The sequence below is a fragment of the Equus caballus genome, chromosome 29 (assembly GCF_041296265.1).
Source record: "Equus caballus isolate H_3958 breed thoroughbred chromosome 29, TB-T2T, whole genome shotgun sequence".
Classification (NCBI taxonomy): Eukaryota; Metazoa; Chordata; class Mammalia; order Perissodactyla; family Equidae; genus Equus; species Equus caballus.
The window spans coordinates 39,547,686-39,564,890 of NC_091712.1; the positions used below are offsets into that span (position 1 = coordinate 39,547,686).

Consider the following 17,205-nt stretch of genomic DNA (forward strand, 5'->3'; position numbering starts at 1 on the left):
AGAATCTTACTCTAGGATTCATTTTTAAAAGGAGACTAATAAGGATGTGGATGTATTTCAAAGAACAGTTAACTGTGTTAAGAACTATGGTTCTTAGAAAATTATCTTAGGGATAATAATACTTTTAATTATTCACAAACCCCATAAAATTGTACAGACATACCTCGGAGATATTGTATGTTTGGTTCTAGACCAATGCAGTAAAGCAAATATTGCAACAAAGCAAGTCACATGAGTTTTTTAGTTTCCCAGTGCATATAAAAGTTATGTTTACATTATACAGTAGTCCATTAAGTGTACAATAGCATTATGACTAAAAAAGAATTACACACCTTAATTAAAAAATATTTTATCGCTAAAAAAAAAATGCTAACCATCATATGAGTCTTCACTGAGTTGTAATCTTTTTGCTAGTGGAGGATCTTGCCTCGATGCTGATGGATACTGACTGATCAGGGTGGTGGTTGCTGAAGGTCGGAGTGGCTGTGGCAATTTCTTCAATTAACACAAAAATAAAGTCTGCCGCATCGATTGACTCTTCCTTTCATGAACGGTTTCTCTGTAGCATGCAATGCCGTTCGATGGCATTTTACCCACAGCATAACTTCCTTCAAAATTGCAGTCAATCCTCTCAAAACCTGCCACCGCTTTATCAACTAAGTTTACGTCTCCTTTGTAGTCATTCCAACAGTCTTCACAGCATCTTCACCAGGGATGGATTCCATCTCAAGAAACCACTTTCTTTGCTCACCCATAAAAAGCAATTCCTCATCCATTAGTTTTATCACGAGATTGCAGAAATTCAGTCCCATCTTCAGGGGCTACTTCTAATTCTTCACTGTTTCCACCACACCTACAGTTACTTTCTCGACTGAAATCTTGAACTCCTCAAAGTCATCCATTAGGGTTGGAATCAACTTCTTCCAAACTCTACTAATGTTAATACTTGGACCTCTTGCCATGAATCATGAATGTTCTTAATGGCATCTAGAATGGTGAATCCTTTCCAGAAAGTTTTCAATTTACTTTGCCCAGATCCATCAAAGGAATTACTATCTATGGCAGCTATAGCCTTATGAAATGTACTTCTTAAATAATAAGACTTGAAAGCCAAAATTACTCCTTGATCCATCGGCTGCAGAATGGATGCTGTGTTAGCAGGCATGAAAACAACATTAATCTTGACGTACACCTCCATCAAAGCTCTCGGGTGACTAGGTGCATTGTCAGCGAGAACTAATATTCGGAAAGGAATCTTTTTTCTGAGCAACAGGTCTCAACAGTGGGCTCAAAATATTCAGTAAACCATATTGCTGTCATCCAGACTTTCTTATTCCATTTATACAGCACAGGCAGAGTAGATTTAGCATAATTCTTAAGGGCCTGAGGATTTGTGGAATGGTAAACAAGCACTGGTTTTAACATAAAGCCACCAGCTGCATTAGGCGCTAACAAGAGAGTCTGTCCTTTGAAGCTCTGAAGCCAGGCATTGACTTCTCCTTTCCAGCTATGAAAGTTCTAGATAGCATCTTCTTCCAATAGAAGGCTGTTTCAGCTACATTGAAAATTCGTTGTTTAGTGTAGCCACTTTCATTAACTTCATTAATTTCATCTTAGCGAGATCCCCTGGATAACCTGCTGCAGCTTCTCCATCAGCACTTGCTGCTTCACCTTGCACTTTCATGTTATGCAGATAGCTTCTTTCTTTAAACTTTACGAACCAACCTCTACTAGCTTCCAACTTTTCTTCTGTAGCTTCCTCCCCTCTCTCAGCCTTCATAGAAGAGAGTTAGGGACTTCTCTGGATTAGGTTTTGGCTTAAGGGAATGTCGTGGCTGGTCTCATCTTCTATCCACACCACTAAAATTTTCTCCCTATCACCAACAAGGCTGTTTCACTTTCTTATCATTCATGTGTTCACTGGAGTAAGCAATTTTAATTTCCTTGAAGAACTTTTTCTTTGCATTCACCACTTAGCTAACTGGCTAAAAGAGCCTAGCTTTTTGGCCTATCTCGGCTGTCGACATGCCTTCCTCAATCAGCTTATCATTTTTAGCTTTTGATTTAAAATTAGAGACACAAGACTCTTCCTATCACTTGAACATTTAGAGGCCATTGCAGGGTTATTAATTGGCCTAATTTCAATATTGTGTCTCAGGGAATAGGGAGGCCTAAGGAAAGGGAGAGATGGGGAAAAGCCAGTAGATGTAACAATCAGGACAGACTCAACATTTATCAATTAAGTTCACTATCTTATACAAGCAGGATTTGTGCCACTCCAAACAATTACAATAGTAACATCAAAGATCGTGATCACAGATCACTACAACAAATAAAATAATGATGAAAAAGCTTGAAATATTGTGAGAATTACTAAAATGTGACAGAGAGACATGAAGTGAACAAATGCTGTTGGAAAAATGGCGCCAACAGACTTGCTTGACACAGGGTTGCCACAAACCTTCAATTTGTGAAAAATATAACATCTGCAAAGTACAATAAAGCAAAATGTAATAAAATGAGGTATGCTTATATTTAAAATTTTGGTATGTTTGGGCATCCTCCTGAGGCAAATGTCCACAGCTTTTATCATGCTATCCAAAAAGTACATGAATCACCCCAAATTTAAGAGAACCATTTCTTTAAAAGAAAAATTATATAGCCCACCTAACAGATTGGCTATTCAATGACTATAACATCAAAGATAACAAATGAAATCTAAAGTTTCAAAAGACAAGTTTCCAAACTGAAGTATTAATTATCAATTGTAAATTACAGACCAAGATACATCTACTATGCCAGGACCCAGTAAATTAGCAAGGAGCAAATATGCGGTAAAGTGCTTAGCAGACCAATGGCCCTAATTACTGAACACTCCATAGTATTTCCCACCACAAATTTCTCTTCATCAAGGGTTGTATGTCTTCTAGAAAAAGAAAATTAAAAAAAAAGGACAGTCAAGTTTACCATATAATGAAATATCATAAAATGATTTTTAAAAGCTGTTTTGAATTTAATGACATATATGGAAAAAAAAAGATACAAAACGTATACCAAAATGAGGCACGAAATTATAGACAACTTTTATTTTTATCTTCACAAGAAGAATTTACTTGTTTTAAAAAAAAAACAATTTCTTTTCCTGTTAAGGTCCTGCCTCTTCAATTACAGGACCCCCAAAGGCAATACTAAGAAGTCAAAGAATACAAACAACACTTCTCAGTGAACAATCACACCCTGTATCTTCTCTCCATCAAACACCTTAGGATGCTGGGTGTGGCTGGCTTTGGAGCAGTAAAGAGGAACTAAGAGTGAGAACTAAACAGCAACATCCACCAGACACGGTGGGATACAGGGGCAAGAACCCAAGGGTGAGGCACAATCTAACGCAAATAAAAAAGCAGATGTTTGTTAATTGAGCTGACAGGCATACTTTTACAGCAGAACTACAGCACAGTCGTGCATCGCTTAACAACAGGGACGCCTTCTGAGACACGTGTCATAAGGCGATCTCGTCACTGTGTGAACATCGTAGAGTGTACTTACACAAACCTAGAGGGTACAGCCTATTACACACCTAGGCTATATGCACAGCCTATTGCTCCTAGGCTACAAACCCGCACATCATGACACAGTACTGAATACTGCAGGCAACTGTAACACGGTGGTAAAGTATTTATGTATCTTAAACATAACTAAACAAAGAAAAGGTACAATAAAAATACGGTATAAAAGATAAAAAATGGTGCACCTGCATAGGACATTTACCATGAATGGAACTTGCAGGAGCGGATGTTGCTCTGGGTGAGGCAGTGAGTGAGTGGGGAGTGACTGTGAAGGCCTAGCACGTTACCATACACTACTGTATGTAGACTTTATAAACACTGCACACTTAGGCTACACTAAATTTTAAAACAATTTTTCTTTCTCCACTAATTAACCTTAGCTTACTATAACTTTTACTTTATAAATGTTAATTTTTTCAAAATTTTTGACTTTCGTAGTAACACTTAGGTTAAAACATAAACACATTGTACAGCTGTACAAAAATATTTTCTTCCTTTATATCCTTATTACATAAGTTTTTTACTATTTAAAAATTTTTTATTTTACTTTTTTACTTTTTAAACTTTTTTGTTAAAAATTAAGACACAAACACACACATTGGCCTAGGCCTACACAGGGTCAGGAGCATCAATATCACTATCTACCACCCTCCACAGCTTGTCCCACTGGAAGGTCTTGAGGGGCAATAAGGCGCATGGAGCTGTCGTCTCCTATGATAACAGTGCCTTCTTCTGGAACACCTCCTGAAGGACTTGCCTGAGGCTCTTCTTGAAGAGGCATCACTCTTTTCAGTAGTATGTCCATGGGGGTTTGCTTGCTCTCTTTTTTTCACCATAGATTTGCTTGTAAGCAGATAATGCACCATGAACATTCCTCTCTATTAATGAAAACCTTCTAGTGTTGGGGTCCATGTTTTCAAACTTTTTAAGGAGTTTGGTGAGGTCTGCAAAAGCTTCTGCTAAACCCTTCACTGTGAATTTTCTTGAGGGTCTTTCTTTTTCTTCTCCTGCAGTTTCCTTTTCTCTTGCCTCTTCTTCAGCTCTGTGTTCCTGATCAGTTCCAAGAACTCCTCATTAGTCATTTCCTCAGGAGCCCCCTCTAGGAGCTCCTCAGCATCCTCCTCATCCCTGCCCAGGTTACAGTTATTTGCCATCTCAACCACAGCCTTGTTGAGTTTTGCAACCTCCGCCAGACAGGGTGGCAAATCCTTTGAAGTTATGGACGAACCTCTTGAGTGTCTTCTTCCAGATGCCATTCATATGTGCCTTGGTGACATCACCCCAAGCCCAAGAAAGGTTCTTTTGTTTGTTTGTTTTTGGTGAGGAAGATTGGCCCTGAGCTAACATCTGTGCCCATCTTCCTCTGCTTTGTATGTGGGATGCTTCCACAGCACGGCTTCATGAGTGGTGTGTAGGTCTGCATCCAGGATCTGAACTTGTGAACCCCAGGCCGCCAAAGCAGAGCATGTGAACTTAACCATTATGCCATGGGGCTGGCCCCCCAAGCAAGGTTCTTGATGCAGTCATAGATGCTGTAATCCTTTCAGAATTGCATCAGTGTCTTCTCACTGTATTCCTCAGCTGTAGCAATAGCCTGGGCTAAGGACCTCCTCAAGCAGTAGGCCTTAAAAGCTGCTATAACTTCTTGATACACTGGTTGGATCAGAGGGAGTGTTTGAAGGGAGAAACATCACTTAGATATTGGGATAAAGATCACCAATAAAAGGAGGATGTCTGGGAGCATTATGAACAATAAGCAAAACGCTGCAAGGTATGTTATTCTCCAAACAGCATTTCTCCATTTCACTAGTACAGCAATTCAGCGGGGCATCCTGGAAGAGGAGGTAGGGTTGTCCATGACTTCTTACGGCTCCTGTACTGCCCTGGCAGTATGTGCTTATTGATATGCTTGAAAGCTCTGGGGTTCTCACTGTGCCAGATCACAAAGGGTTTCCATTTGTAGCCCACAATGATCGATGACCCCCAAGCAAGACTGTTATCCTGGCATTGACTTGGCTTCCTCATGGATGACAGTCCTTTCAGGCATCCGTTTCCAGAGTACGGAGGTTTCATCTATAATGAATATTTGCTCTGGTAAGTAATTTTCCTCCAGGACCAGCTAGAGTTCTCAAAAATTCTTCAGCTGTGTTCACATCAGCACTCACAGACCCATCACTCACTTTCACATTATATAATGAATAACGATTCTTGAATTGTTTAAACCACACAGAGCTGGCAGTAAATTCAACATCACAAACAAATTTTTTTGCTTTGGCCATGATCACCATGGTACTGAGAGGGATACACTTCTGTGTCTGGTCTTCAATCCAGGTCATTAGAAGTTTCTCCATGATATAGGCCCTTCTTAAATTTCTGTTAGTCTCGTTGCCTTCAAGGAAGCAGATGCTTTAACAACTTCCATCACTTTGTTTTGTTCTTCAAGATTCTCAGTTATCTTACAGGACCACCATCACATATGTGGTTCATAATTGAATGAAATGTCATCATGTGGCACATGACTGTACTTATCACGGAGCAGGAGAAGGAAGACTGTGATTGTGCACCAATGCAATGCTAATTTCCCTCCAGCTCTTGGGAACAAATTTTGGAATATGAAGAGTTCACACTATTAAAAAAAATCACTAGTGTTGGGTTTATAACCAAAGAACTTAAAATAATAGGAAAGCGAAAACAAAAACACCAAAAAGACCACAGCATATATCCTCAAAAAGCCCACCAACGTCTAAAATCAGAGTTTTCCTACTATTTGAGTGAAAATTCTGTGTGATTCACTTACACGGGACTATGTAAGGGATAAAGAAAATAAACATTTCTTCTTTTGACAATTTAAACCAGATAACGAATGTTGTTCTCTAAATTTGTCTGCTATAACTGTAATCACAGTGTTTTATAAGCAGCTACTTGTTTTCTGTTAATGTTTAAAAAATGGCATCGTGGGACATAGATGAGAGGAAAACTTTTCACTGAATACCTCTGTATTATTTTGAAGCATTTTGTTTTCTTTTTAAAAAAAATTCATAAATCATCTATTAAATGAACAAACAAGCTTTGTCTTTAAAGGAGAGCAAAAATAGTTATCTTTTCTGAATTTGGATTGCTGTCTTTGGAAAGAACTATGTTTAGCAAATGGCTGCAATGAACATTATCACTGCCTGATAATTTTTAGTTTTTAAAAGAAAAATTACATAGAAGCACATTTGGGCTTTACCTTAATTAGATTAAAAATTACAACATAACCGGACTTCCCATGATACCATGGTCTTGCGTGAAGATAGTCTGAGTATTTGGAAATGTATACACCTATAAAAGTATAAAATATAGATTAATTTACACTTTAAAAAACACATACACATTTCACATGCAGGGCTACCTTTAACTGAACAAGACAACACAAAAGACAAAGGTCCACATTAAAAATCTGTTTGGAAATTGCTTACCTTTTGAAAACTTTTGAGATATTCTAAAGGTATGAAAAAATCAGAGCTAAGATAATACAGAATATAGCTGTTGGATAACTAATTTTCTATGAGTACAATAACTAAAAAGGGATAAAAGTATCACATTCTTGGAAAAGTCTAAGTCTGTCTGTTTTTTCTCTTACAATCATTCAGTGAAAAGGTCTATGGTAATCTGATTCTCAAGTTATTTTTTGCAAAAAATCTCAGTAAATACTCCTATTTAATAACATGTACTGAGGTTTACTACATGGCAGGTCTGTGCAAGGCAGCAGTGACACAAGAAAAATAAAACAAGGTCCTTGCTTTCAAGCAGTTTATTCTGTTAGATTATAAATTCCATGGGTTATTTTCATTTTGTTCACCACGGCAGCCACATCATAGCCCAACAAATAGTAGGTACTTAACTATGGGTCAGACATATGTTGTACTTGAGGACAAAGAGAGATGGAAATAATCAAGTAATTAAATTTGTCTAGGAAAGGAGTTCTTTAGACACTGAGAGGAATGAAATTCTAAATAGCAGAGTGAACAAAAATACGGAAGCACAAAAGATGATAAATTATTTAGGACAGTAGGCCACAGTGTTGGGAGCAGGGGAGAAAATGGTGGAAGCTGAGGCTGAAAAGGAAGCTTGGGACTGAACAGTAAAGATCTTCGTAGAACATGCTGATGGGCTTATTTACTAGACTTTACTCTGTAGGCAGCAGAGAACCATCAAAGATTTTAAGCAGTAAACTGCTGCTTAAAAGTTGGAGAGGTGAGTCTACAGAGGGAAGAGACTAGAGACAGGACCAAGTAGAAAGCTACTTAAGAGCTGGGACAGGAGAGGAGGATCCCCACATGGCAGCAGCAGTGAAAAGGAGGAAAGGACAGATTTCAGAGATCTTCCTGAACCCAGGCATCTCCTTTGAAATATAAAAGAATGGTGAGGACACTCTGATACAGCGGAATGAGCAAAGAACTTGTGGTTAGAAGCCTGGGTTCCAGTTCCAAGTTTTCCACTTACTAACAATAAGCACGTGACTGAGGAGTATGTCACTTAAGTGGGAAGGGTGGGCTTGGGTCATGGATACATAAACCACAGAACTCTCAGGAAGATTTAAAAAGATCAATAAAGTTTTAAAACTATAAAATACTACATTAATGTAAAATATTGCTATTCTGCACAGAACTATCCATTTCTATTTGAGTCAAAAACTATCTCAAATGTACATAGGCAGTAGTGCTATTTCATTATCAACCCCAGTATATGTGTTTAAGAAAGAGTATTGTTAGGAACAACTGAGCTTATACTCCACCACCCTACTGAAGTCAGCCTCTCAAACATCAACAATAAAATCATGGGATTGGAATAATGTAGAAAAAATGGCCTTATTTTTTGGAGACGTAAGCTGAGGATTTCACTCGTAATTTACTTCCAAATTCTCCAGCAAAATAAATTTTTTTTTAAACAAATGAAGGGAATAATGCAAAACATTATCTGTTAAACCTAGGTGATAGGTATATTATATCCAGCTCTCTACTTTTTCTATGTTGGCATTTTTCATAATGAAAAGACTGGAGGGTGAAGAATAGGGGAGAAGGAGGAAAGGTTTTATGTAAAGTGTTATTGGAGTTATAAATTTATCCCCTTTCATGTTCTTTAGAAGAGCTGAGTAAGTTTTAAAAAATTCTGTTTTACACACAGTAACCATATATGACCCAGTAATTCCACTCCTAGGGGTATACCCAAGAGAAATGAAAAGAGACGTCTATACAAAAGCTCGTACACGAATGTACACTGCAGTATTTTTCATAATAGCCAAAAAGGAGAAACAACCAAATGTCCATCAGTTAACCACTGAATGGATAAAGAAAATGTGGTATAACCATACAAATGGAATATTATTCAGCCAAAAAGGAAATGAAATACAGGTACACGCTACAACATGGATGAACCACAAAAACACTAAGCTAAGTAAAAGAAGTTAGTCACAACAGATCATATACGATTCCATTTATATGTCTAGAGTAGGCAAATCCACAGAGGCAAAAAGCAGATTAGAGGTTGTCTAGGCTGGTGGTAGTGAGGCATGGGGAGTCACTGCTAATCGGTATGGGATTTCTTCTTTGGGTGAAGAAAATGGTCTAAAATTGATTGTGCAGATAGTTGCACAACTCTGTGAACATACCAAAAAACACTAAATTGTACACTTTAAATGAGCAAATTGTATGCTTTGTGAATTTTTTCTCAATAAAGCTGTTATTAAAAAAAAAAAAAAAAGGTCAGCAGGAATCTAGCCATGAAGCCCGATAATCTGAGTCCTGCTTTCATCTCCAAATTCTGTAGCATCAGACACTACTAAATACCCTTCCTTAGATCCTTCTGCTTTCTGTAAAACTCTCCTTCCTAATTCTTCATCCACTGGACAGCTCTTGACTCCTCCTTCTAGAGTCTACCCCATCTCCTCACTCCTTAGTCCCATAAGGACCCAAAAGTTGTGTTCTTCGCCATCTTTTCCTTCTAGACTGTCCATGTAACAATATCTTTGGCTTCAACTTACACCCATCCCCACCACCTTGAGCCCAATCTCCAAACCTAATCTCTTTTCCAACTGTTTTTACCACCAGCAGAAACACTTCATCCAGAAACACTTATGAAAATCCAGTGTCTCAAATTAACTCATCAAAGTAGCAGTATCCATTTACTGAGAGCTTACTGTGTGTACTCTTGGGGCTAAGCACTTGACATAGTCTCATGTAATCCTAACAACAAATCTAGAAGATAGTTTTCTCTATTTTACAAATGAAGAAATTGAAGCTTAATTTAGTGCTAATCCATATTCTTAACCATAAGATTACCTTTCTCTTTTAACTCATCAGCTTTCCTATAATCCCCTCTCCTTCTGTCTCTCTCTTCTATTAATAAGATGACTGTAGTGTAAGTTTAAAAGCTTATACTTGTTTATTTCCTTTCTCTTACTCCTCACATTCCATAGTTGCCAAGTTTGGTCAGTTCTATCTATTCTCTATTCCTACCGCCATTAGGATACTTTAGAAGAGATCCTCATTAACCCTGGATGACCATACTGATCTCTTGATACTAAAAGATACCTTGAGTATCTTTTCTAGTACAACCAACCTTTAAAAAAAAGTTCTGATCATGTAACTCCTATTGGAAAACCTTAAGTCTTAGGCTCAAAGCCCATTTATATGTTTAAAGTTCTGACTCTAAAGGTTGTTATCATTAACAAAACTGCCTTTTAATATAGGTGTCTTGTGAAATTAACTAAAACCCTCTTTATCTTGTAAAAGAAGAAAGTCTTTTTTCTTATAGACTTACCTTTCGCTGGATCACCCAGAGTGGTAATGGTGCTGCTGCCAACACAGAGTCCACGTTGACATACCAACTTTGCCTTTAAACAAAAGATAGTACTGTGTGTATCATGTCAGTCTTGGGAGAGGCAATGAAATCACACTACAATCTATAAACTTTCAAATAAATCTGAATCTGTACACTGTATATATTCACAGCACAAAGCAAGCTTATGTAAGGCAATTGTGTTTTGGTAAAAAGTTCAAAGTTCTTCATGAAATTTTACCATTTCTGTTAACAAAAATGTCACCAGCAAAACCAAATTAAACAAGCTCACAGATAAGTCCTCTCTTGAAGATTCTTTTTCAATTATAGCTTTGGAATCACTAAATTTGAAAATGTCTCAATTTCAAATGCTTTTTTTCTAGTATGAATCCATAACACATCTTATTTGGAAGTATATGGATTAAATAAACTCTTTTGGTATTACTATATAATCCTTACGTTAAATGCTAATGTTATTCTTTAAGCAAATCTACCCTTGTTCTTTAAAAATCATGAACCCAACCAAAATATTACCTTTGAATTATTTTAAGTTGGATTATAGGTCTCTAGTATTAGAATTATATCCAGGAAGCCACACACATCTTTGGAGACATACCCTGCACACAGCAGTTTCCTTCTCCCACAATTTAGGCACAAGTAACAATATGGATGTTCGATCTTCAAAGACAGGCATAAAACAATTTCAAGGAACCAGAATGCTGAAAGTGTTCATCTTATCCCCAAAACCATGTAATTTAAACTTCAAAAATCTCCACAAGCAAAACAAAGTATCTATGTAAACAATGATCCAGTATGGAGAAATATCCATTAAAAGGCATTACTGATACTTAGAAACTTGCATTAATCTAAATCTTACCATTAGCTTACAAATGTATATAACATAAAAGCAAAGAGAACCTATGAAAAGCTGTAGAAATCAATATGACTAGCTTTCACTGTCATTTACATTGCCATCAAACTTAGTAACAAAAAAGACTGATGAACTAACTCGTAATCTTACAAATCTTACAGAACTGAAATACCAATATTTGAGTTTAATGATATTATTAATTTTGTATATTAATATCATAAAATTAATTTTCTACAACCTAATTCCCTTACCTGATTTTCAGTTTCAAACAGAAGAAACCCGTAGGTTTCTTGAAGTTCTTCCTGAGTATAGTTATTTGCTTTTTTTTCTTGGTAAAAGGTTTTGTACTGTATAAAGAGAGAATAACCAAATGCTATAAACACGTTATTTTGTCTTGCAAATTAACTTTAAAAAATGCATCATCTGATTTTCTCCTGCTAAAAGACTAATTTTATTATTTTTCTATTCCCCCAAATATATTATTATTACCTTTCAAGTGACTATTTCCAAGGATCTTTTATCTCATCTGAAAAGTGATAGCTAAAAAGATCTAGGCTTATATACCAGAAATGATGGGTCTATTTCTTTAAAACTAAAATAAAACTAACACACAGACACAGTGTGTACCAAGCACCTCACCTCATTTAAGAAAATGTCATTTTTCACCAAAGTCACTTGACTGTACTGAAAACCATGCTCAGATGCAGAGTCCAAGTAAGAAGTATGGAGAATTGAAACTGCCCTCTGGAAGAGAGAGTCTGAACTCAAGGATACTGTCTCAAAAACTGTAAAACAAACAAAAATAATGCAACTGTTTAAGATAACCAAAGGATGGGCTTAAGAGTGGCACACTAAACATCACTGAATACCTCATCTATTTCCTTCCTTTATAACTAAGACATTCACAATGCGTCTTGGTTACCATATCTGTACTATCTTAAAAGACCTCTCATGTGAAGAAAATAATCTAAATGGATTAATTAACAACTGAGGGTGAATCACTTTCCCTACAAGAGTGAAGAATACCCTGCTAGATCCCGTATGGCTTTCGGTTTACAGCTCTGTGCATAATCAGAGTTGGTAAACGCAGACGGAACTGCAGTCTCAAGTTGGCGGTTAGCGATCACTTAGACCAATGTTTCCCATCCTTAAGGCTTTTCATTCTATTCCACATTTTGATAAACTCACTCTTCTCACCAAACCCCCAAGTAAGTCTGGTAGGTTCCTTTTAACGGGCCTACTATTGGACACTCAGCAAACATACTGGAAATCACTGTATCTTTGGGGTTTCTTCACCAGCTTAGATGTGTCTGTTGAACTTTACTTCTTATGGGTTGTATGGAAAAATCATTATTTTTTTTTCACTTTACATAAATAAACCTTATTACTTTTTTTTGAAAGTGCTTTTTTAAAACCGTACCCATGAGCTATCCCAGATTCTGATATGCCCATGCCATGAGAGGTATCTTTCCTAAATGAGAATTAGTAACTCGATCCAGTTAAGTCTTGTGATTGAGCCTTTGTGCCTTTTGATTTTACAAATCTTCACTTTAGTAAGAACTGAGCCTAATGAGTTCTCATAACACTTAACCATTTGATTTGTTTACTCCCTTCTGTTTGTATCCTCTCTATTCTCTTTAACAAGATTGAGGGGGGAGATACAAACTGATTACTTACTAATAGTAAAGAGAATGGAATAATTTAAATAGCACTAGAAGTTTTGATCATATAAATATAAATACGTAAAAATAAGTATAAATAAGTACATTAATATGGCTTCCTACTTTTAACAGACCTCTGCCAATTACATTAAAGTTCAAAAGTTAAAGAAAAAGAAACCATCTTAATTAAAATTAACTTAAGAACAACAGATTAAAAAAAATGACTATCACACAAATGAAAACAAACATTTCAGTAAAATTAATTTGGACTAAAAGTGTCCTAACACTTCAACTATCAAAGTAATTTAAAAATGCTTTAACAAATAAAACTTAGTACTATCAAAAATGAAAGATTACAAATAGCAAGGAAGGAAAGAGGACGAAACATACAAGAGTATTCTGAAGTTGGTACATCTGGATCTATATAGATTCTGTTTCACTTTTACGCAGTTTCACTTTCTCCTTCACTATCAGTATACTAGTGCTATAAAAAACAAGGATATTCTAAAGAGATTCAAATTGCAAAACACCAGTGATGATAATTAAAATTATAGCTTTCTTTAGCTGCATTATTCAAAACAAACTGTGAAGGCTATGCGCCTGCAAATTCATCTTACAAATAATCTGTATTGCTAGCTCAAATACAAATCAGTACTCCTTTAAATATTATAATTTGGGAAACCTTGTATTTAATATTTTTAGAGAGGTAATATAATATTAAAAAATCTAAGTATACTCTGCAGCGCAGTATTTGAAAAAATGCATTGCTTACAGTGAATGAAAGAAAAGTTGTAACAGCTTTGGAAATGAACATTCTATGATAATCAACTTCTCTAAATTCTGTAAGATGTTAAAAGTTAGGCACAGATTTTAAGTTTCAAAACTAGTGAATACTGCATCTACCCCCATTTCTTAATTTTATTTTTAATTTTTTTTGCTGAGGAAGATTGGCCCTGAGCTAACACCTGTGCAGCCTCTATTTTATATGTGGGACACCTGCCGCAGCATGGCTTGATAAGTGATGCATAGGTCCTTGCCCAGGACCCAAACCTGTGAACCATGCTAAAGCAGAGCACGCAAACTTAACCACTACGCCACTGGGCCGGCCCTACACACATCCCCATTTCTGAGTGTCAATGTAAAACAACAAACTGAAAACTGTGAGAAATAGTGCAATTAAAAAGAAATAAAACCTATCTAACACAGTGTTTCCCAAATACATGTGGTCACAGAACACTTTATTTACACCAGTGCGGGGAATCCTGTCCCCAATACAGCTATGAATAAAGGTAATGATTTAAAATAAACAAAGAGGAACAAGCAGGAAATGAATTATCTTGTACTTATACATTTTTATTTCTAAAACTATTTATTTATGGTTAAAAATGCTTCCCCTCTAGGTCAGCATTCTCCAAATGGCAATATATTTATAAAAGTAATCATTTTACGAGGAGAGGAAGGAAAAAGCATGTCAAAAGTTGTTAGAAAACTATAGTAAACCTTGACTCTTTCATGATTTTATAATAAATGACCTCAATTATACTCTCAGAAAGCACAAGTTTCCTGCTCTATAAATACGGAGATAGACGAGAACTTTACAGAGAAATTATTTGGCATTGTCTCTTCTTATACAATGTACTTTCATTTAAGAGTCTACCTAGGGTACGAAACAATGTGAGCACTAAATAAATGGATGGCCTCATTTTTGCTGAGCAATACACATGCTTTATTTAAAAAGTGAAAGTTAACAGACTATTAAGAGGAGGCTATTTCACAAAGAAACCTAGGACATCTAAGAAGATAACTTGAAAAGTACCTATCTATAAAGTGTAAAGAGTGTCCCTAGGGCTTAAGAGAGCAAAGGGAGAAAACTTAAGTCCAATCACAATGGCTCTGGAAACCGAGTTAATATTCTTTCCTGTAGCACCTGGCTTTGGGCACACTTCTCTATTTATGGATTCAATCTTAAAAGCTCAGTTGAGCTTGACACAAGTTGGATTCTGCTCAAATTGCCCTGCATTAATCTCCCTTTCTCTCAAAATCCATTACAGAGATACTGAGTTGGTTTGGGACAGTTTTTTCTCTTTTTAACTTTTAATAGGAAGGTTTAGAAAATTATAAACCAATTTCTGATGCTATACCACAGGTATCTGTTTTCCATTCTTATAAGCATCTGGTTTGAAAGTAAATAATCAGATGCACTAATGCCAACAGCTTAGGTGTCACACTAATTCTCACAAAAACTAGCCACTTCTACATCTCCCCAGGACTTTCATGACCCAATCTCCTGTTTGTGAATTAAGTGCTAGCACCCATCAAAGACAGAAAGACTCAGAACCCAACATTTGCCATGAAAGACCCTTATTAGTGTTCCCTATAGACTGACTGCAACCTACATCCGTTAATATGATTGATGCCTGTATACTTTATGTAGTCTAAGTAGGCCATTTGACAGTTGTTGAAAGAACAGCCTATTCTTTAACCTAATCCTTAAAATATATTACCTTTACTTTTAAGAAATTAAAGGACTGCCACTGTAAGTTAAATATAACTTTTTTAGAGTATAATTTGGCAGGACCTAACAAAAACATAAATGTGTATAACTGAATAACCATTCCATTTCTGGGAATCTATTCCTCAGAAACACCAGCATAAGTGCACAGGATATATGTACAAGGGTGTTCCATGTACCAGCATCTATAACAGCAAATACACTGGAGACGACCTCAATTGCCATCAATAGGGAAACACTTGCAACCATTAAATAAAGTAAATTTGTATATTGGCATAAAAAGATATCTATTATATACTACTGAGTAAATAACTTGCATTATATAATGTCATTTTGGTAAAAAATTATGTATTTGAAAGTGTACAAAAAAGATCTAGAAAAATGGGAAACCAAATTGCTAACAGTGTTTAAACTAATGGTTCTTGAGATTGGGGAGTGGATAAAAGGGAATCATGCTTTTTACCTTAGATATATTACTATAATTCAGGTTTTTCTTACATAAGCATGTATTACTTCCATTTAAAATATCTCAATTCAAAATCAAGTAAAATGAATAACTTCAAAGAAATACAAATAGAGGAATGTGACAATCTCCCTTGAACAAATACCTTTTCTGATATAATTTGAAAACAATCACCTAACAATTCTGGACCAATGATTATATGAAATTTGTAGCTATTGGAAATTATATATATATTTTAAAGTCCTGTCATTTTACATGCTCTAAATTAGAATTTTAAAAATTGTACTGTTTTACTTTGGAATCATTAGTAATAATTTATAGCATTTAGTTTAATACCCACTCTGTTCTGATATGAACCCTGTCTTGGTCTTCTCTAAGAGAAAATGTAGCTGGGAGGGTGGTCTTAATTCAGTTTCACCAAGTATACCCCCAGAACTCTTGACATAGTCCTGTTCTCTGTTAATGTCATAAACGCTAAAATGAAAAAAGAAAAAATTAAATCATAAAGTGAATAGTTCTGTTTATGGCATATCTACTATATAAACAAACTCAAATGTTTACCCAGCATCTAATTTGCATTAGGTACAATTCTGTAATGCTCATCTCCTCTGACAAGCCTCCAGAGCTAAGGGCTAAATTTGCTCTATAAGCAGTAACACACATAAAATGAAATGTTTTTACCCAAAATTCTTTAAGTTCTAAAGAAAATTTTATTTATAGAAATAAATTATGCTTATAGGAATCACTTTTGCCTCACTGAAAAAAAATCCTTCAAAATGAAGAGTAGAGATTATAGAACCATATCCACATTCTACTGGTTGGAAATCAAATCAAGTAGAACACAATTAAATAAAATCTCTCCCCACTCCTAAATTAGTAGTATATGATTCATCCATTAAACAAAACTATTAGTGGTGACTATGATGTATCCAGTACTATCCTATACCCTGCATTTATCAAGACAAATGTTTCTATGATGAAAGCTTTTAGACTAGAAAAGGAAGACAAACCTGTAAAGAAATCAGTACCATAAATGTGTAGGAGAATCTAGAACATGATATATAGTACGTACAAACAACCAATTTCATTGAGATGGGATATGTCAAGAAAGGTTTCATAGAAACACTCATACTTGAAATCTGAGTAGGTATTCAAATGATAAGGAATCCAAAAAAGGGCACTAGTGTGTATGTTTTCCAGCCAACAGAAATAGTAGGAACTAATGCAGAGTTAGAAGCACAATAGATGTAAGGTACTGCAAGTAGTTTATTATTTGAGGAATTAAACGTGCTTCACAAAAAAATAGCACATAT

General features: G+C 35.8%; 1 protein-coding gene across 47 annotated transcripts in view; it reads right to left on the bottom strand.

The window, feature by feature from the left end:
- Positions 1 to 17,205, bottom strand: part of TASOR2 (transcription activation suppressor family member 2) — a 99,858-nt gene that overhangs the window by 38,232 nt on the left and 44,421 nt on the right. For 19 of the 47 annotated variants that reach the window (XR_002804992.2, XM_070255040.1, XM_023632334.2 and 16 more), the window contains 5 exons: positions 16,233 to 16,366; positions 11,896 to 12,041; positions 11,508 to 11,603; positions 10,368 to 10,440; positions 6,796 to 6,887 (listed from right to left, as the gene is read on the bottom strand). Coding sequence is in view for 11 of the 47 variants with exons in the window: in XM_023632334.2 (XP_023488102.2) it covers positions 6,796 to 6,887; positions 10,368 to 10,440; positions 11,508 to 11,603; positions 11,896 to 12,041; positions 16,233 to 16,366 (541 nt within the window). In the remaining 36 variants the exon portion in view is untranslated. Of the gene's footprint in view, positions 1 to 6,795; positions 6,888 to 10,367; positions 10,441 to 10,919; positions 11,064 to 11,507; positions 11,604 to 11,895; positions 12,042 to 16,232; positions 16,367 to 17,205 lie in introns of all 47 variants that reach the window. The other 28 variants (XM_070255016.1, XM_005606953.4, XM_070255047.1 and 25 more) reach the window with 8 other exon arrangements.